The 21,750-nt window shown below is 49.4% G+C and overlaps 1 protein-coding gene across 2 annotated transcripts in view; it reads right to left on the reverse strand.

Annotated features, from left to right (window-relative positions):
- Positions 1 to 679: 679 nt before the first annotated feature.
- CDH5 (cadherin 5) overlaps positions 680 to 21,750 on the reverse strand; it is a 39,385-nt gene continuing 18,314 nt past the window's right edge. For both annotated transcript variants that reach the window (XM_005896580.3, XM_070388317.1), the window contains exons 3-12: positions 20,080 to 20,368; positions 18,141 to 18,257; positions 17,115 to 17,279; positions 16,108 to 16,295; positions 14,595 to 14,845; positions 11,019 to 11,161; positions 9,359 to 9,483; positions 8,893 to 9,001; positions 6,261 to 6,506; positions 680 to 4,182 (exon numbers count right to left, since the gene is read on the reverse strand). In XM_005896580.3, coding sequence (XP_005896642.2) covers positions 3,668 to 4,182; positions 6,261 to 6,506; positions 8,893 to 9,001; positions 9,359 to 9,483; positions 11,019 to 11,161; positions 14,595 to 14,845; positions 16,108 to 16,295; positions 17,115 to 17,279; positions 18,141 to 18,257; positions 20,080 to 20,368 — 2,148 coding nt within the window. In that variant the 3' untranslated portion in view covers positions 680 to 3,667. The remainder of the gene's footprint in view (positions 4,183 to 6,260; positions 6,507 to 8,892; positions 9,002 to 9,358; positions 9,484 to 11,018; positions 11,162 to 14,594; positions 14,846 to 16,107; positions 16,296 to 17,114; positions 17,280 to 18,140; positions 18,258 to 20,079; positions 20,369 to 21,750) is intronic.

Raw genomic sequence — 21,750 nt, forward strand, 5'->3', positions numbered from 1 at the left:
CTACAGAAAATACTAAAGGGATCATTCAGGCTGAAGTGATAGATGGTAGACAGTAACTTGAATTCACACGAAGAAATAAAGATCAGTGATAAAAGTAACTATATAGGTAGATACAAAAGACAGTATATATGTAGCTTGAAATTCTCTTTTCCCCTCCTGTATGATTTAAGAGACAACTGCATAAAGCAATAAACACACCTCTGTGTGGTTGGGCATACAAGCTATAGCACTGTGATACGCACAGCAGTGACACCACAGAGGAGGCGGGAGGAAGTGGAGGTATTAGGGGCAAGGCTTTGTACACAACTTAAATTGAGTTGGGACAAATTTTACCTGGATTGTTCTAAGAGTTAAGATTTTAAGTATAATCATTAGGAGAACCACTAAGAAAATAACAATACAGTAAAAGAAATTGCAGGAGAATTAAAATAGTACACTAAAAGATATCTGATTAACTTAAAAGAGGCAATAACGGGATAACAGAGGAACAAAAAAGACAAGACATAGAAAACAAACAGGAAAATGACAGACATAAATCCTGCCTTACTAGTAATCACATTACATGTAAAAGGATTAAATACTTCAATAGCAAAGACTGGTAGGGATGGATAAACTGCCATGATCCAACTATGTTTTGTTCACGGAAGACACAAGTAAAAGACAACATTTCAGAGACTGGTAGGATGGATAATCTGCCACGATCCAACTATATTTTATTTACAGAAGATACTTTATATTAAAAGACACAAGTAGGTTGAAAAGGAAAGGGTAGGAAAGATATACCATGTAAACAGTAACCAAAAGACAGCTGGAGTGACTCTACTAATATCAGACAAATCAGACTTAAAAATCATGACTGCATACAAAGAGGTACATTTTGTAATGCTAAAAGGGTCAGTCCATCAAGAAGAAGACATAACAATTGTAAGCCTATATGCCTCTAACAACAGAGACCCAAAATGCATGCAGCAAAAACTGACAGAATCGAAGGGAGATGTATACAATTCAACAGTGCTAGTTGGAGATTTTAGCACTAAACTTTCAATAAAATTTATATACTAGCGAGAAAGAAGATCAGTGTGGAAACAAAAGACTTGAACAACCCTAACATACCACTATGGAACACTCCATCACAACAGTAGAATACATACTCCTCTCCAGTGCACGTGGAACATTCTCCAGGATAAACTATATGTTAGGGTATAAAACTACTATAAATTTACTAGTTTAAATCATAAACTTTACAAGGATTTAAATCATAAAAATTCTCTGACCACAGTGGAATGAAATTAGAAATCAATAACGGAAGGAAATTGGGAAATTCCCTAGTATTTGGAAATTAATACATTTCAAATAACCGATGGATCAAGAAATCACAAGGGAAATTAGAGCAAAATTGGAATTAGGACATATTGACCCCTGAGAGCTCCAAGAAGTAGTGTTTATTCAGAGCACAGTTTGCAAAATGCCATCCCTGAGAGAGACACTGCCCAGGAAACCCTGCTGGCAGGGGGTAAAGGAGCCAGGGGCCTTGCTGAAGTGAGTTTCATCTCTCACCTCCCCAATTCAAGTCCTAAGTCTGTCAGGGAGGCCTCCTACTCTCATTTTTGATTGCTTCCTATTCTCATTTTTGATTTCCAGGCAGGACCTCAATGTTGGGGTTCACACACCCGAGTGAAGTGCCAGCTGCTCAGTCACTGTTGTCAGCCAGCTAATTAGAGATTGATTTCCTCCCTCACTGCTGATTTATCTCACCTACCTGGTCCATTTGCCACTTGCAAAAGGTGTGGCAGCTCAGCTGCTAGAGGCCCTGCCTGTTGTGTAGAGTCAGGGGGGGTTGGGGGGCATGTGCAGGCTGAGGGAAGGCATGGACCTCTGGGAGGAGACCAGGATGGATGAGGTGTCCCTTGTCATTCTCCGCTGCAGTCACTTTCCTACAGTATGTGTCTGAAATCCTGCCTGCAAGTGTCACCTTGCACTCTGGGTTCCTCTGATGGTGGTGGCAGTGCTGGTGGTGGCATGTATGTGCTTCTATTTCTCATGAGCTCACTTAGCTCTAGAAAGAGACGTATTTCAAGATTTTTCTTTATTTAGTTATTAAAAAAATACAGTATGTTCCATGCACCAGTGTAGCCTATATATATATATATATAGTCATTATTAGTAGAGCAGTTACTACAATGATAGGAAACAGATGGTTACAGGAATTTCTTGATCCAACTAAAAAACCTGAAATAAAATTGTTAACCTAAATAGAAACCTGCTAATTATGCAAATACCCTTATTCTATATGTCTATGAGAGCTAGAAATGTGTTAAGTATTATTAGTATAAAAAATATAAAAAACCTAGATATTAGTTAAAGATTAAAAGTCAGTATTATCTACAGTCCCCTGAATTGAGGGGCCTTGCCCACAGCAGGAGCCTTGGTCCATGACAGAGGGTGAATTGGAGGATTTGCCTCCTTTCTCCTCTCCCCTCTCCTGTTGAGTGATGCCCCTTCCCCAAGATGTGGTGCAGTGGAAAGTTCCATATGTGGCTGAAAGTGGAAGAGACACAGGCGACCACAGGACTTGAGCAGGGGCCTTGCCTTGTGCAGGGAGGGGGCCCTGCTGGGGTTCCCTGAGATGTGGCAGCAATGAGGTGTGAAGACAAATGACACGGCTCTGTTGTGTAGTCATGGGTCACATCCTAAGTGCCACTATGCCAAGAGATCAAGAGTAGATGGAAAGAAAGAAAAAAAGAGCATGAACGAGTCACCAGGAGATATGGGGAGAGGTCTTTTACTCTGGGAACACCTGCCCTGCTTCCCAGGCAAAACTGGAGGGGTGTCATGAGTCTCAAATTGGGGTCATAGTGACCCCCAGCCCCTTCCGGAGGGAGTGGGTGTGAAGGTGGCCCACACCCTATGATCTGGTGTCACACGTGGCCTCCACTGCTCCTCCAGGGAGAATTCACAGTTGCTTCAGAGTTCAACAAGCCACTTCCCTGACCTTGGCTAGATTTTCAATACACAGTACAGCATAGTTACAGGCACAGCGGGCCAGTGAGGTCACCTTGGGACCCAAGGCTGGGAGATGTCAAGGGGCCCTTCCTCTCTCTCTTGACAGGCCTGGGGAGAGGCTGAGGAATGCGGGGGTACTTGGGAGCGTGTGAGGAAGCTGAGGTGGGACAAGCATGATGGGTGGTCCCAGTTTCTGGTAGGACAGGGCTACAGAGAGTCTTGCCCCATGGTCATGCTGTCCAGCCTTTTGCCTCCAGGCTGACAGGCACCAGGGCTCCCCAGCCTCCCCAGGGGGTTCAGGGACCTCAAGGGAAGACCCCCACCCCAACCCCTGCGGCAACTGAGCATAAGCTGCTTTGAAGAGCCAGAGAGAATCTTTGAGTTGGACCCGTGATTCCAGATGACAGGGTTATATGGATGTCTTAACCCAGACAGCATACCAGCCTTGATTTTCCAGCATTTGGGGAGTACCCATAGCTGAAATATGTTCTGGGACGTTTCAGGAACTTGGATTTTGCCAACCAAGGTGGTGAAGTCTCTGTGACCTGCAAGGAAGGGCTGTTAGGCTGGGACAGGAGTGTTACAACTGGAGGCCTCAATGCCTCGTGTCCGACTAGCCTGAGCTGCAAGTGGTCTGGGTCCCAGGCCCAGAGGCCTGTGACCCCTAATACACCAGCTCCTCCTGGGGGTCTGAGCCATACAGCTCGGCCAGCATCTTGAACCTCGGTCCCCAGTCATTGAGAAAGTCGTAATCAATGTCCGAGTCCGATGAATCCGTGCCCAGGGAGCTGAGGGACTCGGCAATGGACTCGGCACCCTCGTAGCCGTAGATGTGCAGCGTGTCATAGGGTGGGCCGCCGCCGTCGTGGTCCGCCTCGTCCTTCTTCACCCCGATCATGGCGGCCATCTCCCCGGGCGCATGCGCCCCGGGCGCTTGCCGGGGTGGCTTCTGCACCTGAGCGTAAAGAGACGGCCGCGCGTCCAGCGCTGGGCGTGGGGGCTTGGCCCCGCCGTGGCGCGCAGAGTTGAGCACTGACACGTCGTAGCTGGTGGTGTCCATCTCGCCACCGCCCTCCTCATCGTAGGTGACCAGCTGCTCGTGGATCTCCGGCACACTCTTGCCATGGGCACGGGCCTGCTTCCGGAGCCGCCTCCGCAGAATGATGAGGAGGGTGATCACTGCGGTCAGTGAGCCAGAGTTGGTCAGGCTGGGCGGAGGCTTCCCCCCGGTCCCTTCTACCTCCCAGGTCCACCTGCTCCCTCCTCTCCTCCCTGGGCATCCCTGGGCCAGCCCAGCTCCCGGTGGCACGTGGGCCAACACAGAAGCTTTGGTTCCCTCTGGTCTCATGGTGGGTCCACCCTCAGCACCCTCACTCCCAGCCCAGAGTCATGTCCATCCCACCCCCACCCCAGGGTATGATCTTTGTTGGTGTTACTGGCCACAGTAGGGGTGGGAGGAGAGGAACACAGTGGACGTTCTCTCAAGTTCATTTTCTCCTGCCACTCTCCTTCCCATCTAACTGCATCCTCAATTCCTCCTACGTCTTAGCACTGTGACAGATTCTCTGTCATCTGCAAAGGCCAGGAGGCCAGAGGTTGGGGCAGAAGAGGGGAAAAGATGGAGTTGGAATTTGGGGTGCAAAGATTCTGAGCCATGATGATGATGGTGGGTCATGACGGTGCTGGTGGACATGGCTCCTGTTGCAGCAGCAGCAGCCACTCTTGAGCACACCTACTGTGTGCTACATGCTGGCATGGTGGTGGCACGTTTTCATGTTCTTTTACTCAGTTCAGTTCAGTCGCTCAGTCGTGTCCAACTCTTTGTGACCCCGTGAACTGCAGCACACCAGGCCTCCCTGTCCATCACCAACTCCTGGAGTCCACCCAGACCCATGTCCATCGAGTCGATGATGCCATCCAACCATCTCATCCGGTACTATTATCCCATTTTACGTAAGTGGACTGATCTCAGAGAAGCTGAGTCACTTGCCCAGAGTCCCGTGATCAGACAGTGGTGTGATGTTGGCCCTGCTCAGAGCTCTGAGGGGTATGACTGCATAAGGGTTGCCAGCCCTAGGAGGGGTGGACTGTGTGGGGCAGAGAGCTCCTGGAAGTAGGCCCAGAACATCCCTAGATTCTGTCCTTCTAGCCTGGAGTCACTTAAACTGTTAATAGGAAGCCAGGATGGGCCTCTGAGTCTGTTTCCTTGTCTGTAAAATGCCAGTGATGACGCCTCTGCTGTTTACATCGGATACAGTGGCTGCGAGGTTAGGTGCAATTCTGTGTGTGGTGGGGATGCCAGTGTCATCATTATTACAGATTTTTTTGAGAGGGGAATCTCAGTCTGGACTCTTGGCCACAGACGAGGGGCTCTGCCAGGGGGCCTCTCAGGGGAGCCACTGGCAGGAAAGGCCTGGAGCCTCACTGTGTCCCCGGCCCTGTCACTGGAGTGCGCAGGGTGACCTCTGACCACCCAAGGGCCTCCTCTGCATGGCTGGCTCCTGCCCCACGTAAAGAGCAGGAGCAGATGACCACCCTGGCCATCTGCTGGTGGGCGTTGGTGGGTGAACATGACTGAGTGCTGCCGCCCAGTCCCCAGGGAGAAGAAGCTCCAGTGGCCCGAGGTGGCAACTTGTGTGACAACTTGCCCTTCATCAGCTGCCTCCTTTCCCTGTCAAAGCTCCCACTCTTCCTTCTGGGCCTTCCTGGGACCACTTCTCAAATAAATCACGTGTACCCCAATCCTTTTCCCAGGGTCTACTTCCTGGAGAACCTACACTGAGGTTAGGTCTAAAATGCCTCTAAAATTTCTGAGGCCCAAACAAGAGGGGGGTGGCAGGGAGAGAGAGATCAAGGCTGGAGAAATCTTAAAAAAGGAAAGAACCCCCCCCCCCCGACCCTGGTGATAATTTAAACTAGAAATTTTATACTTTCCATTTCTCTCCAAAAGAGGGACTGGATCCTCTTTTTTCCAAAAGAGATTTTATATAAATAAGTGCCTGGAACAGCGCCTGGCACACAGTTAGTGCTCAAAATATGTCAGTTGAATGAATGAATGTTATGTAAAGTATTTTAAACTGGGGAAGGGTCTCGAGCCGTGCCTCCTCCTCCGCTGTCATCCACCCCCCACCCTTCAGCACCCGGGGAGGTGGACCTGACACGGGCACAGGGTCCGCGCTTTGGGCTGCAAGCCTCGGGGTTGGGCCTGGGTCCCCAGCCTCCCCTCGCCGTCCCCTGCCACCCTTCTAGGCACTGACCTGTGATAGTGAGGATGCAGAGGAAAATGGCGACGAGCGCCTGGATGCTGATGCCCACCTGGGCGGCCGCCTCCTCGCACAGGGTGAACTCGCTGTGCTCGTTGCACTTGCACACGGTCACGTGCAGCGTGCTGGTGCCCGTGAGGCTTGGCCTCCCGTTGTCCGAGATGAGCACGGGCAGGTGGTGGACCTTGGCGCGCTCCCGGTCAAAATACCCGTACTTGACTATGATGTTGGCCGTGTTATCTAGAAATGCCAAGGCCTCGGAGTCAGGCTCTGCTGTTGGAGTGCGCATTCTCTCATCACCACCGACAGTGTGGCCACCTCCTCCAGAAGCCCTCGTAACTGTGCCAGCTCATATGCTGCCTGGGCCATGTGTCTGCCCTTTATACCCCTGCCTCATGTTTTAGCCATCTGAGGACAGGTCTGTTCCTCCAGAGAGGAGATATTGTGGGCAGCTGCTTCGATTTGGCCTCTAAGAAGGATTTGGCCAGTACTTAAAATCCTTGCTTTTTTGTTTCTATGGGTAACTGAAATACCTGACCCCTAACCCTATTTCAGTAAGAGGGAACTCGCAGTTAATTAATGCATTGTTTCAAGCTTTTATGAACAATCAGGGGAAAACAAAATTAAAAAGTCTCTTGCTGCTGCTGCTAAGTCGCTTCAGTCGTGTCCGACTCTGTGTGACCCCATAGATGGCAGCCCACTAGGCTCCTCTGTCCCTGGGATTCTCCAGGCAAGAACACTGGAGTGGGTTGCCATTTCCTTCTCCAACGAGTGAAAGTGAAAAGTGAAAGTGAAGTCACTCAGTCGTGCCTGACTCTTAGCGACCCCATGGACTGGCGCCTACTACGCTCCTCCGTCCATGGGATTTTCCAGGCAAGAGTACTGGAGTGGGGTGCCATTACCTTCTCCAGAAAAGTCTCTTAGCATCAGGCTAACTTCTAAGGCTATTTTTGCCATGCCTGAGAATGCATTAGAAAGTAAGAACAATGCACAGGTCCCCTGGGGCACTGGGGGAATGATTACAGTTGTAATTGAGGATTCCCTGGGCAGGCTGGAATTGGGACTGTGCTTTGGCCCAAATATTGGCTCTCCCTCTCAGACCCAATCAGTCCATGTAAGAATTCCCCAGGGAGATTTTTGAACATGTTAATTTTCAGACCCCACTCCTACCCACCTCCCCTCTACTCCTCTTTCCTTCTTTCACCCCCTCTCCTTTCCTGAATTTCTGATTCAGTGGCTCTGGGCAAAGGCTGGAAAATGTGTCTTTTACTGGCTCCTGGGAGGTTATGATGGTCAAAGGTACAGGGACTCCCTACTCTAGGCTTTATGTAGCTACATGGGCGGGGTTGGCACACTCAGGAAGCCAAAAGCAAAGGAGGCCATCTTATAGATTTCAAATTGAAGCCAATTACATTTCATTATTAAGTAGCCATATCTACTGTGATAGAAAATAATAGCAGTATGGCCACTGAGGCTGTATGAGAGAAATGAGATTTCTCGCTATACTCATTTAATATTGTAGCAGGACATTCATGTTATAAGTGAGTCTGAGACCAACAGGCTTATCTCCTGATCACATACTGGGGGGTATTTGGGGTGACACTTAAGCTTTTTACTCCATTGCTGACCTCCTGTGAGGTGGGTTTGAAGCGGGCACTGGGGATGGTTGTGACAGGTGCTTTTCCCACATTATTTACTATTAAAGACAGCGGAGTATTGAATGGTTGGCACTGACTGTCAGCGTGCCCTGGCCACCATCCCCATCCCTCAGGAGGAGTCTGTGGCTGGTCCCCTGGGTCTCCCCCTCACTCTCAGGGATCCCAGGCCCTGACCTTCCTCAGAGGTGGCAGTGGCTGTGTCTATGGTGGGAGCCTCACCAACCACCACGTTGCTGGTTAGGGGTGGGCAGGGATTCCTCCCCATTCTGGAGGAAGGATTGCTCTCTTTAGACTCAAGGTGGATATTCTAGGTTTTTTTCTGAGGAAGGTGCAGAGAGCATGGAAGCCTGTTTTTGGCTGGAATCCAGCCCACTCAGCCTCATCACTCCGGGAAGCACATGCTCATCAGAAGCTCTGATTGGCCACTGCTGACATTGCAGGACTCTGGGGTGGGACTGGTGGACCAGATCCCGTCCTGAGGACACCGAGTGTTAAGTAGTCATTGTGGCCAAATCAAAACACTATATTCTTGGTATTTTGGTTTCAAATGTCCCATTTTGGCTCTTTGGGAGCAACCTCAAAGTTCCATGTCATAGAGTAATTTGCAGTTGTACTGACCACAGAGGTCCCATGAGAAGGAGTCCCTTAGTTAGTTTGTGAACCAGGCTGTCTACACCCCATATCTATTCTGTGCCTATTCAGTGACCTGGGCATCTTAAGAGAAAAGGCAAGGCCATGTGGACTTGGCAGTGTGGCCAGGGTGGCTGTGACCATTGCACAGACCAGTAAGATATGTGGTGGGAATTGTATACAATATCTTGGAACTTGATAGCCCCAGGGAGGGCACCTGATTCATTGGCTTAGTCCTTGACCCTGGCATCTCAAGACTCAAATAACTCCATCTCTGACCACCACCTCCCCCCAACCCCGCCCACTCCAAGAGCCAGGCTGACTGCTTCAAGGCGCACCGTGATTATCAATGAGGGTGAAGTTGCTGTCCTCAGTGCTCAGGGAGAACTTGAACTTCACGTCTCGTGGTGTTATATCCTTGTCTGTTGCCGAGATTTGCACGACCAGCTGGAGGGTGGAAGATGGGGGATGGTCAGTGGTGGTGTTGAGCTGGCTGGGGTTTCAGTGATGGTGAGGGACTTTGGGTTTAGACCTGACTGTGGCTGCCTCTCACCTGTAACACTAATCTTAATGGTCTCCAAAAAGTCCCTCTTTCTACCACCCGCCTCCTCACCAATCTGCTCACTACACATTGTCTCTGAGCCTCAGTTTCACCATCTGTAGGGGGAATGTCATCTTTCCTCAAGGCTGTTGTACAGGTTACATTAAGCTCATGAAGTGCCAGCTGACTGTGACCGGGAGGTGCTGCCCCTTTGGTCTGACCCCGGCAGGCGCTGCCTCACCCCCCACCTGAGCCAGACTCACCTTGCCCTGGGGGGCGTTCTCACACACTTTGGGCTCATAAGGCTTGGCGAACTCTGGGGCATTGTCATTCTCATCCATAACTTCAATGTGGACCTGCACAATGGATTCTTTGCCCGTGGGAGTCCCTGCAGGAGAAAGGACTCGTCACTACAGTGGACTTAGCAGATGTCAGCCCTGAGATTAGAAGGTGTGTTGGTGGGAGTCTTGGAGGGGTGCTCTTTTTTCTGGAAGAGGGGGCTGTGGACATTTAGAAGGAAGGCCAAGGATGGTGTTCTGAATGAAAGGAGCAGAAGAGGAAGCGGGGGTAAAGCCTCATGCATAAGGATATTTGCTGGAGAATTACTTGTAAGAATCAAAAAGAGAAACAGCATAAATGTATTTTTAAAGGTTTTCATTAAATCAATTAAGTAATTATTAAGTCAATGCAGTAATTTAAGTAATCAAACCAATTTAAATAAATTCACTACAGAACAGTTGAAAAGATAAACAGTCTGTGTGAAATTGCTTTAATAAACACGGCCAGTTTAAAAGAATGGATCATGTGGCTGTTGGCAATGCCCATGTAAATTACATTTTAAAGTTGTAATCTCTTTAATAAAGACATTTTAGTACCATGAGAAAATAATTCTGGAATAAGGTTAAGTAAAAATTCAGGAAATTATGATTTCACTTGTATGAAATGGCAGAAAAAAGACCAGAGGAAACACACTAGAGTGCTAACGGTAATTATTGCTGTTTGGTGGGGTTATGGCGGGGGGGATACTTTTCTTCTTTTTTTTTTATTTTCTGTATTTTAAAATGCACAGTAAGCTATTGCTGTAAGATTTAAAAATTGTATGAGTGAGATTAGATGGGTAAGAAAGGGGCAAAGATTGATCTGGAAAGCACTCAGAAGTCTATTGAAGTTGGCCTGGCTGCCATGTAGGGGACATGCTGCCTGCAGGAGGCAGGGACCCTCCTGGGTAGGACCAGTGGGACTTTGGCCAAGTCACCCTTTGTTCTGGGCCCCGTTGGTTTCTGGGAAGGGCGGGGAATGTTGATCCTTCTCCTGGAGAGCAGTTGTGTTTTTCTCATATAGGCTAAGAATGCAAAGCTCCAACACCTGCCTTTCCTTCTGGCAATAGTTACCCTACTTTCTGGAGACTCTAACAATCTTGGAGTTGGCAAGTGCTTCAGATTTTGAATTCAACCCACTAACTGGCACATAAAGTCTCCAAAGCAGCCTTTCCCAAATGTCCATGATAATAAAAATCACACAGCACTTGTTCAGTGCACATTCCCTGCTGTTTCTGACTCTCTGGACTAGGACCTCCAGAAAGGCATCTGAGAAGCTCTGTGTTTAAGAGGTGACTCGTGATTCCCATCACAGGGACATATGGCAGCCTGTTTTGGAACAGTGCTTCTTAAACTGTAGTGTGCATGAGATTCTGACTCAGTCTGGGGTTGGGGCCTGCTGTTTTGCCTTCTAACAAAGTCTCTGGTGACGTGGATACAGCTGGTCCATCTACACTTGGGGATGGAGGCACTGTAGCATCCCAGCCAAGTGGTGCATCAGCAGTGCTTATAGTACCTCTGGAGGCCTCAAATGACAGCTTATGCCAATTTTAAAAGAATGGGGAAAAGAGAAGAGCCCAGGTCCTCTGGCAAAAGGGCCACTCACCACTCAGATCCACCTCTTTGGCCTCCACTGTCAGGTTGTACCAAGGGTACACTTCTCTGTCCAGTTCTTTGTCGTTGTAAATGCCCCCTTTCTTGGTTATTCCGAAGAACTGGCCCTTGTCACTGGTCCTGCGGATGGAGTACCTGTCCAGGGGAAAGAGTTCAAGGGATTCCATGGCTTTCCATTGTTCTTTGCAGAGTCCAGACTGCCCAGAAGGACAGACGAGGCCCTTTAGGATCTGTCCCCCTGCATCATCCCCCACCCTTCGCTCACTGCTCATTGCACCCGACCGCCCAGAGAGAGTCAGGGTAGTGAGATAATCTCTTTGATCTGGGCACTGTTGCAATCACTGAGATGAGGGTGGACCCTGAGACTCCATCAGCGGTATCTTCTGAGTCGAGGCAGGTGGCACTGTAGCCAGCTTTACTTCAGCTTGAATTGGATTTTGTGATTAATGAAAAGATAGTTGAGTAAGAGCCAGGAAGAAATAAAAAAAGGAACCAGAAGAGGTAAGAAGTGATTGAAAGGAAATTAAATTTGTGAAGTAAAAATGTGAAAAGTTCTTAAGAAAAAGGCATGAAGAGAAGAGAGATGAAAAAAATCCATAATGTTCCAGATATATTTTTTCTAATACTAAGGAAAATTCCAGAACAAAGAGAACAGAAGAAATAACAAACAATGTAATAAAAGAAAACTTCTTGCTCTGAAGAAAGAGCCAAGTTTATATATTAAAAGAGGTCATTGATATCAGGCATAGTGGAAAAAAGATCAATATTTAGCTATATTCTGATGATACTTGGGAATTTCAGGGGTATGAAAAGAAATTGAAGAGAGTCCACACAGAAAAAATACATCCTTATAAAGAAAGAGAAATCAGACTTAATCCTAGACATTTGCACAATGTTAAGTGCTAGAACACATTGATAATATTTTTGATTTGTAAATGTGAAAGAACTCAGGAAGTATATCACCCACAAGATGGGTCCTGAAAAACTTTTTGTGAAAACTCACTTCATCTAAGAAATGTCTCAAAATAAAGTAAAAAATCTGGCTTGGGAGGAATTAAATGGAAATTGTTGATTTCTTTATCATATATAGGAAAGCAGTGGAGGTGGTGGTGGTGTGTGTGTATGAGAGAGAGAGAGATTTATAAGTAGAAAATATTGGTCTGGGAAACCAGTTTAAGTTTTACAGATAGAAATAAATGTCACTGGCAGAAGTAAAAATGCATATATTCCATCCAAATACCTAGGAGAATAAATATGAAAAAAATAGACTACAACTAAGATGGGGAAGAGAAAAAAGTCATGAGTTTTGAGAAATAGCCAATGTAAAACAGGCTAAAAGAAATAAGATCAAACTCATCATTTCTGAGGAAAAATGTAAATAGGTTAAACATGACACCTCTCAGTTTTGATTGAAAAGCAAAGCCATCTGCATTCCAGTTTCAGGAGACAACTTAAATGCCAAATGACCTAGAAATATTAAAAGTAAAGATTGGGGCTTGATGGCTCAGTGGTAAAGAATCTGCCTGCCAATGTAAGAGACATGGGTTTGATCCCTGGTCTGGGAAGATCCCACATGCTGCAAAACAACTAAGCCCATGTGCGCAACTCTGAGCCTGTGCTCTAGAGCCTGGGAACTGACTGCTGAAGCCCTCAAGCTCCAGAGCTTGTGCTCTGCACGCAACGAGGGAAACCACTGCACTGAGAGGCCCGCGCACAGCAGCTAGAGAGTGGCCCCTGCTGGCCACAACTAGAGAAAAGCCTGTGCAGCAGTGAACACACAGCACAGCCAAATGAATAAATAAAATTGTCTATGAAAAGAGCAAAGGTCGGAAATTCAGGCGAATCTCAGTAACATGAAAGCAGGATTGACCAACCTGACGTCAGGCAACGTGGAGTGGAGGACAGAATACTTAAGCAGGACAGACTGGGTAATGTCGTGAGGATGAAAGAGACACGTCATAATGAAGGTAAAATAATTATAAACCTTTGTTAACTGAATAGAAAAATTTTAAATACATAAAGCAAAAGTTTAGATATTACAGAGGAAAATGGACAAAAGCAGAGTTGCGTTACACCACAGAACATGTTAAAACCAAAAAACGCCCTACCACTTGTAAATGAAAAAAAATCTCTTAAATAAACCACTGGATCAGTGAAGAAATAAAAATGATCATTATAGACTATTTAAAATAGAATGGCTATGAAAACAGTCATCCCCAAACTTACAAGATGTGGTCAGAAAGGAGGTACACATTTGTCCTTAATAGAGCGTTAACTCTCCCCAAACTGACATGCAAATACAATTCTCATTAGAATTCTAATGCTTTTTCTAAAACTCGAGTTTTATGGTTCACAAGAAAGAATGGATGTTTGAGAATGCATTAAAGTTATATAAAGTGAAAAAATACTTGGGGGAGGGACTTGCCTTATACACACCAAGTTTTAGTATAAAACTGCGACCATAAAACAGCGACAATAAAACAGAATGACTTTGCTACAGAACAAAGGATTCAAAAATAGATTCAGGGATATACAGGAACTCAGTATGTAACAAAGGTGGAAAATGATGACTTATTTGATTAATGGTGCCGGCACAGTTGGCTACCAGCTCTGGAATAAAATGAGACTGCGTGAACTCCATGCTCTCAAATGTTATGTGGCCCTAGAAAGTATGGGCTGGAACTGCATCTTTTGTCACAGAGGGTAGAGGTGCCTAGTTGAGATGGAGGAACAAGTAGTGATGAAATGATCATAATTGTTGTTTAGTTGCTAATTCACATCCAACTCTTGGCACTATGGACTGTAGCCCACCAAACTCCACTCTCCATGGGATCCCCAGGCAAGAATACTGGAGTGGGCTGCTATTTCCTTCTCCAGGGGATCTTCCCAACCCAGGGATTGAACTTCCATCTTCTGCATTAGGAGGCGGATTCTTTACCCCTGAGAAACTAGGGAAGCTGAAATGGGCATACTATGATCCAGAAAAAATTTAAAACGATCAGAGCCCTGAAACAAAGGACAAATCCACCATAAATGTCTGTGGGTGTTTGTGTGGTCGTGAAGAGAGGTGTGATAGGATCGTAGCACACCATGGACATGAGTTGTCCGGAAGTCAGGGTTACTGATGCTTTCTTTGTAGATCTTTGTGTTGTTTCATTGTGTGAAACAAACTTTTCCCTTTTGTGGTTTTGGGAAGACACAGGTAATGAAACATATTTAGTGAAGGGATTTCACATATGTCAAGTTGGTTGTCCTGTTGACTATCAGCTCTCCCTAGATGGGACCTGTGGAAATCTGTGCCTCCCCTTCAAGGTAGAGCAGACAATGGGCGGCTGTAATGGCCAGGACCAGGCTAGGTGGGTACCTGGGCAGGACGAGATTATACCTGGCCACGTGGGTATAGTGGAAGAGCTTGGGCTTCTCGTCCTGCCCCTGCCCACGCCCAGTGTCCATGCTGGGAGCAGCCAGTTTCCCCCTTGGCGTCCTGGCTCAGCCCAGCTGATGTAAGAACCTCGGTGCCAGGGTGTGGCCCTGATCATCCGCGTCCTCACAACCTCCACCCCCTTACCTGATGTCCCGCTGAGCAGCGTCAGGGTCCTTGGCCAGCACTGAGCCAATCAGAGGCTTCTTCTGGTTCTCCTGCAGCTGGAAGTGGTAAAAAGGCTGCTGGAAGATGGGGGGCTCATCCACGTCTGTGACGTTGATAATGACACGGGCGATGTTCTTGGGGGAGGTGCTGCCCAGGTAGCGGAGGTCAATGGTGGGGTCTGTGGCCTCGATGGTGAAGCTGTATTGCCGGATGCGTTCATAGTCCAGGGGCTGTGGGAGGAAAGTGTGGTGAGCTCCTGCTCTGAACCAGGCCCTGCACGGTAGTGCTGGGATGACACCTGTTGAACAGATGAGGGGCCTCTGGCCTGGCTGTCTTCAGCTTCGTCCTGACCTCGGCTCTATTCTGAGTACTGGGGACACCAAGCAGATCAGCCATACTCTTGCTATAAGGGGAGCACAGACTAGTGGTTCTTCCCACAGCTCCTCAAAGCCATGCCTTTTCTGTGTGCCTTAGCTCAAGTCTCTTGCCTGCTTGCCACACTCCTCCTCACCCCATCAAGGAGTCTGTCCAAACGTAACCGGATGTGCTCATAGAGCCTGTTCCTGCCCCTCCTGACACAGTAGTTCTGCTCCCTGCCTGGGTCCCCTTTGGTGGGGATGTGTGTGTCCTCCCTACTGGCCGAGAGCCTTGCTACCATGGGAGCTGTCTGACTCCCCTGGGCATATCCAGTTCCCAGCACAGGGCTGGATCAGAGAAGGACTCCAGAGAGGTCTGCTGGAGGAGTGGTCTGGCTCAGGTACACAGGTTTGAGTGTCCCCTCCGAGGAGGAGATCCCTGGCCTGGCCTCCCTAGTCCTTGGTATGGCCATTCTGGAGGCAGTTTGTGCCCCTGGCAGACCTTCTCTCCTCTTCTAGATTCAGCTGGTTTGACTGCTGTCTCTGCGGCAGCCACTGCCAATGCACACCCCGTCCTCATGGTGTTCACTGTGTCCTTACACACTGACGGCTTTTGGCCGAAAGCACTTGTAATTTACCAGGGCTCTCCTGGCCAGCGCCCAGGGCAGATCAGAAAGTGCCAGGAAGTGAGCCCCCAGGAGCCCTCAGGCAGCCCACAACTGCTGCGACTCAGAAGCATATCGCACACAGTTGCCCAGATGTCCCCAGTGGGACCGTATCCCACTCATCCACAGCGATCACCTGCTCACTAAGGAGCCTGTCTTAACTCTCCTCCCTTTTACATATCACTGCTCCTGGGGGCTTCCTGAGATCGCCCCCCAAATGAGCTGTATACACCTAAGTCCTTGCCTCAAGGTCTGGTTCTGGGGTAGCCCAGCCCAAGGGACTGACCCTTCTCTCGTGGCTCCACATCCCAGCTCCAGGGGTCACAGGATCCACGAGCACATGGCCTGTTCCACCTGGCCCAAATGTGGACCTTTGGTGGCCTCTGACCCGGGAGCAGCCCCTGGATGAGTCCTGAGCATGCCAGGAGCCCCCAACCCCCCATCTGATGCCACTGCTGCAGGCCTGCCAACCTTTATGGGCTTGATGATGCCCTCGTTGTGGCTGGGGTCCGTATCGATGGTGAAGGTGTCCCTGTACTCTCCCTGCACGAAGCTGTACTTGGTCTTCCGGTTTTGGGGCTCGTCTGGGTCCTCAACAAACAGAGAGCCCAGGGGGCTGCCCACACGGATGTCTTCTGGCACAGAAAATGTATACCTGTCTGATGCAGAAGGGGCGCCCCAAAGGGCATTGGGTTAATGAGATAGACAAGGTAATTGTTGCATATACTATCCCAGTATATTTTGATACAAGCAACAGGCACAGTAAAGTAGCAGCAGCAGTAGTAGTAATTCCTCTGAAATTTTGGGTCTCAAGGCACAGAGGTTCCACTCTATCTGTCCTTTCATCCCTTCATCCATCTGACAAGTAGTTATTAAGTACCCCCTGTGTGTCAGGCACTTTGCTAGGGGATCTGTCAACTGCCAAGAGAGAGAAGCCCTGCCTTTGCGGGGCTTTCACCATGTACAGTGAGGTCACTTCAGGGTACACTGGCCTGTCCTTGCAGTGGCTGAGCCTCTGAGGGACATCAGCCTTGGAGGTGCAGGTGGTGAGCCATCTATCTGACCTTCCTCCCCAGCCTGCCCAGCGCATGTGAAGAGCTCTTGTTGGACATTTTCCTGTGGGGAGAATCAGTCCATGGGTGGGTCAGGGCCCAGCCCTGGCTCTGGCGCTCTGCTGAACCCCGACTCCCCAGCTCGTGGGTTTTCCTGAGCTCATGGGAACTGGGTGAAACTGGTCCTGTCTGGTAGTGGGACTCTGGGCACATGGGACACAACAGGGAGTGTGAGCTGCTGCTGGCTCAAGAGGGCACCCTGGCAGGCCAAGTGTGCAGCCCTGGAGTGTGTGCAGAGACGGGGAGCACCGGGAAGCCATCTCTGATGCAGGCTCACTCTGGGGTGGAGGGAGAGGTAGATGGACGCCAGGCTCCTCCCTGAGAGCCGCCCCCCCCCTCCACCAGGGCCCAGGGAGATGGGCTCACTCTGGGTGAAGATGGGGAAGTTGTCGTTGACGTCCTGCAGCGTGATGAACACAGTGGCTGTGCCTGACTCCCCCCTGCGGCCCTGGGCATCTTCTGCTTCCACCACAACCTCGTACTTGTCCTGCGTCTCTCGGTCCAGGTGTTTGTTCATGGTGACAATGAGTCCTGCAAAATGTGTCCTGTCAGGAACCATGTTACCTGAGGAACTTTTAAAAAAATATGGGTGCCCAGACGCTACCCAGAGAGCCGTGACTTCAGAGCTCCTGGGTGACTTCCCTGTGTAGCCAGGGCCAAGAGCAAGGGGAGATCCACCACCCATCTCCACGCCCTGCACTGTTAGGCCAAAGCCACACAAACACTTTTGTCCACTATGGGCCGAGAAAGAGCCTGAGGCCGCATCTAGGCTCAGAGTGAGCAAAGTGCTGTGATGGTTATGCCTCAGTGCAGCACAGCTTGTGTATTTGCCATTGTTCTGAATGGTGGCATGCCCCAGGCCTGACCACTTGTTCTTCTGTCTTTCTCCAAAGACTCAGTCCTTACAGTTTTTTAGGTCACATGTGATGGCTAATGACAACGAGCCACATGCTCTTTATACATCATCTAATTCAGATTTCACAGCTCCTGTATGGGGTGCATGCATATAACCTTCCCTATTTTCACCATGAGGACTCGCCAGTGCTCAGAGGTTCATTGATTTGCCCAAGGTCTTTAGAAGCGGTGAGCAGCAGAGATGAGGTTGGAAACCAGATCTGTGTGGTTCCACAGCCAGAGCTGCTAACCAGCCTTCTCGTCCGCCTCTCATGTCACTGCTTGGGTGGATTTTTGTCCCCTGGACTTGAGTTCACGTCCTGGGCACCTGTCTGCCTCCTCCTGCCCTCACCAGCCCCCTTGTCTTGATGCGTGGTACCGACCGCCTCCTCAGGAAAGTGCAAGTCAGTGGTTGGTAACACCTGTCAGACTTCCCTCTGTGCCTGCACCTCCACCCGCTCCAAGCCAGTGCTGCCCAGGGGGATTAGTCACACAGACCAGAACCACGGATGTCGAAATTTTCTTTTCCCTTTGTGAGCTGGTACACGACAGAAGCATGGTCTGCCACCGTGGGGTCATCTGCATCCACCGCTGTCACCTGGATGACCGAGGTCCCTGCGGGAGAGAATCCAGGGTGGCTGCCTGCTGACTACCAGCCCCTCACCCCATTCCCAGATGAGGGCAGATGGGGCTCAGGCTGTCCCCTGAACCCCCTCCCCCGGGTCCCATTTTCTGAGGAGCCTGCCTGGCACTGACGTGCTGGCAGTGGCAGAGGCCCAGCCAGTCAAACATGAAGGGTGAAGAGAGCGGTGGTTTTCATTTATGGGGGAAATGAGGGAAGGGGCGAGTGTCTGCAGTCATGGGGAGAAACAGAGGAAAAGCTGCTTTATTTTTGCTCCTGGAAGCATGAGGACAAGAGAATAGGAAGGGTCCCAAAAGACTGGGTGTCACATCTCTTTCCCCTTGAACTCTAGGCTCCCCAGGCTTAACAAGAAGGTCTGGTCTTGAGCCCTGACCAGAGAGCCTGGATGAAGGGGTGGGGATGGGAGCTCTTTTCTTGCATCCCCTGGAGGCTGGGAGTAGAATTGAGGAAGAAATAGTCTCCTCTGGGGGCCTAGGGTCTAGGCTGGTGACATACCTGGGGATGAGGTATGTCCCTTTCTACCCACCTCCCCCCGACTCCTGCATGGACCCTAAAGGTGACCCCTTATCTTGGTGGCAGAGTTGGCCTCCTTCATATGTGAAGTCTATGCTCTCGGCATGCCAGCCCTGAGAGTCAGAGCAGTGGGTGGGGTTGGCTTCAAAGAGTAACAAGGTGTGTGTGTGGTGTGTGTGGTGTGTGGGTGTGTGTGTGTGTGTGTGTGATGTGTGTATGTGTGTGTGTGTGTGGTATGTGTGTGGGGTGTGGTGTGTGTGTCAGGTGTGGGGTATGTGTGTGTGTGGTGTGTGTGTGGGGTGGGGTGTATGGTGTGTGTGTGTGTGGGGTGGGGTGTGGTGTGTGTGTGTGTGGGGGGTGTATGTGGGGTGTGGTGTGTGTGTGGGGTGTGGTGTGTGTGTGGGGGGGTGTATGTGTGTGTGTGGGGTGTGGTGTGTGTGTGGGTGTGTGGGTGGGGTGGGGTGTGTGTGGTGTGTGTGGGGTGTGGTGTGTGTGTGTGTGGTGTGTGTGAGTGGTGTGTGTGTGGGGGTGGTGTGTGTGGTGTGTGTGTGGTGTGATGTGTGTGGTATGTGTGTGTGTGTGGTGTGTGTGGGGTGGGGTGTGTGGTGTAGGATGTGTGGTGTGGGGGTGTGGGTGTGTGTGTGTGTGTGTGTGTGTGTGTGTGGGTGGTGTGTGTGTGTGTGTGTGGGGTGGGGGCTGTGTGTGTGGTGTGTGTGTGAGGTGGGGTATGTGGTGTGGGGTGTGTGGATGTGTGTGTGTGGTGTGTGTGTGTGTGTGGGTGGGGTGTGTGTGTGTGGTGTGTGTGTGGGGTGGGGTGTGTGTGTGGTGTGTGTGTGGGGTGTGGTGTGTGTGCGGGGTGGGGTGTGTGTGTGTGGTGTGTGTGTGGGTGGGGTGGAGTGTGGTGTGTGTGTGGGTGTGTGGTGTGTGTGGTGTGTGTGTATGTGGTGTGTGTGGTGTGTGTGTATGTGGTGTGTGCGGGGTGGGGTGTGTACGGAGGGGTGTGTGTGTGTGGTGTGTGTGTGTGTGGTGTGTGTGGGGTGGGGTGTGTGGTGTGGGGTGTGTGTGTGTGTGACGATCAGGGCTCTGTCTGGGACCAGGTCAGAGTTTAGTCTTTAGGGACCAGAGTTCCTTTCAAGTCACAGCAAGTGGCACTACACGCATCCTCATCGCTGCTTGGAACTCACTGAATCCTGCTCCAGGCAGCGAAGCTGCTGATGGGAGAGGTGCCTCTGGATCAGGGATGTGTGAGGGGAGAGGGAGAGGGACAGACCAGGCACATACCTATCCCTGACATCTCGGGCACAGAGGCATTGAACACCCGGTGGGTAAACACAGGCCAGTTATCGTTGACATCGTGAACTTTGATGGTGAAGCTAGAAGGAGACTCCAGGTTCTTCTTGGAGTCCTTGTCCACCACAAGGGCAGTGAGGTGGTACTCGGAGATCTTCTCCCTGTCCAGCCTCTCTAAGGCATACACATCGCCTGTGTTCTTGTCGACCCGGAACACCTTGCCGGCAGACTCTCCTCTGAGCTGGTACTCGGTCTTCTTGGGGTCCACGCTCGATTTAATCTGTAGGAGGAGAGGCACCGTGAGCTGGAGACGGCAGTGCTGCTGTGTGTGCCTGTGTGGGTGTATGGGATTGTTGAAAAATCACTTATATAAGCGTACAGTTAAATGAATTGTATTAAAAATGAAGGTAATTACCTCAAAATGTATTGCTTCCTAATAGTTTTACTACATTTCACCATGTTCTTGAGTTTTTATGCTGGTCCTGTCTAATCACGGAAATCCTAGCTAATGGTGTGTTCATGCACATCTCTTTCCCACTCTGCCTTCGAGCTGGTAGCTTGAAACAGATACAGGGAAAGTATTTACACCAAGGAAATTGGCAAAGGCTATAAACAGGGTCTTTTCCCTTCAAAAGCCAGTTGTCAACTGTTTATCAGCACATCACTGGGCCCCAGCCATTTAGTTTTGGAACGATACGTAAAATGTTCTCTTCTTGAAAAAAAAAAATGTTCTCTTGGATATTTTCAATATTTAGTCCTGCAGAAAAGAACTCCAGCAAGCTTTGTTTAACTCAGAATTTCCCATACTCGTTAGACCACTGAATCCTTTTCTTTTGTAACGCGTGTTGTTAGTGTCCTTAGGAATAAGGTTTGGCAAATAATGTATGTAAAGGAATTTGCTCAGGCTGTCAATAAATGCTAGTTGTTACTCATGCTAGAGCCATGTGTTCAAGGATATTAGAAGATTAGAATTGCTGAACATTTCATTTATAGAATCTTAGAAACAGAAATTCCTAGGAGCATAAACAAATGATATTTCATACATGTCGAATGCTTCTCTAATGGATGGTTAGGATGTTCAAAAAACAAAGTTCAATTCAATAAAAGAAAACAAAATAATCCAATCCCTACGAAGTGCCAGCTTGGGAGCATAGAGATAGCGCAGACTGTGCTCTTGCTCTCAGAGCCTGATTTGAAGCTGCAGAGGAGATTTTGAGGATGGGCAGCATTTAAGGGTCAGTTGGAATGAGAACCGTAAGTGAAGGTGTCACATCAGAAAGGCTGGCGGAGGACTGGAGAGACAGAGGGGTCTCAGGACAGAAGAGGTGGCATGAAGATGGGCATGGTCAAGTCCCATGAGGTCTGGAAGGCATCCTTAGGCTTAGCAATGATGCAGTCATCAGAGCCCTTGGGGAGAGCAGCATTAGGGTGGTGGACTGAGAAGCTGGATGACAAGGCTTTTAGAAAAGAGTCTCAGAGGTGAGGAAGGGGGAACTGGGAGTGAGGCTCCTCCCCTTTGGGGGCTGGAGAGATGGAGAAGTGGGGCTGTAGCTAGATGTGGTGAAGCATCTTAGAGCACGGTGTTCAGGGGGCAGGCGGTTCATGGGGAGGCCCCTAAACCCAGCAGCCAGGACATGTAATGAATGGATGGACTGGAGGCAG

Source organism: Bos mutus, chromosome 18 (assembly GCF_027580195.1).
Source record: "Bos mutus isolate GX-2022 chromosome 18, NWIPB_WYAK_1.1, whole genome shotgun sequence".
In the NCBI taxonomy this organism is placed as follows: domain Eukaryota; kingdom Metazoa; phylum Chordata; class Mammalia; order Artiodactyla; family Bovidae; genus Bos; species Bos mutus.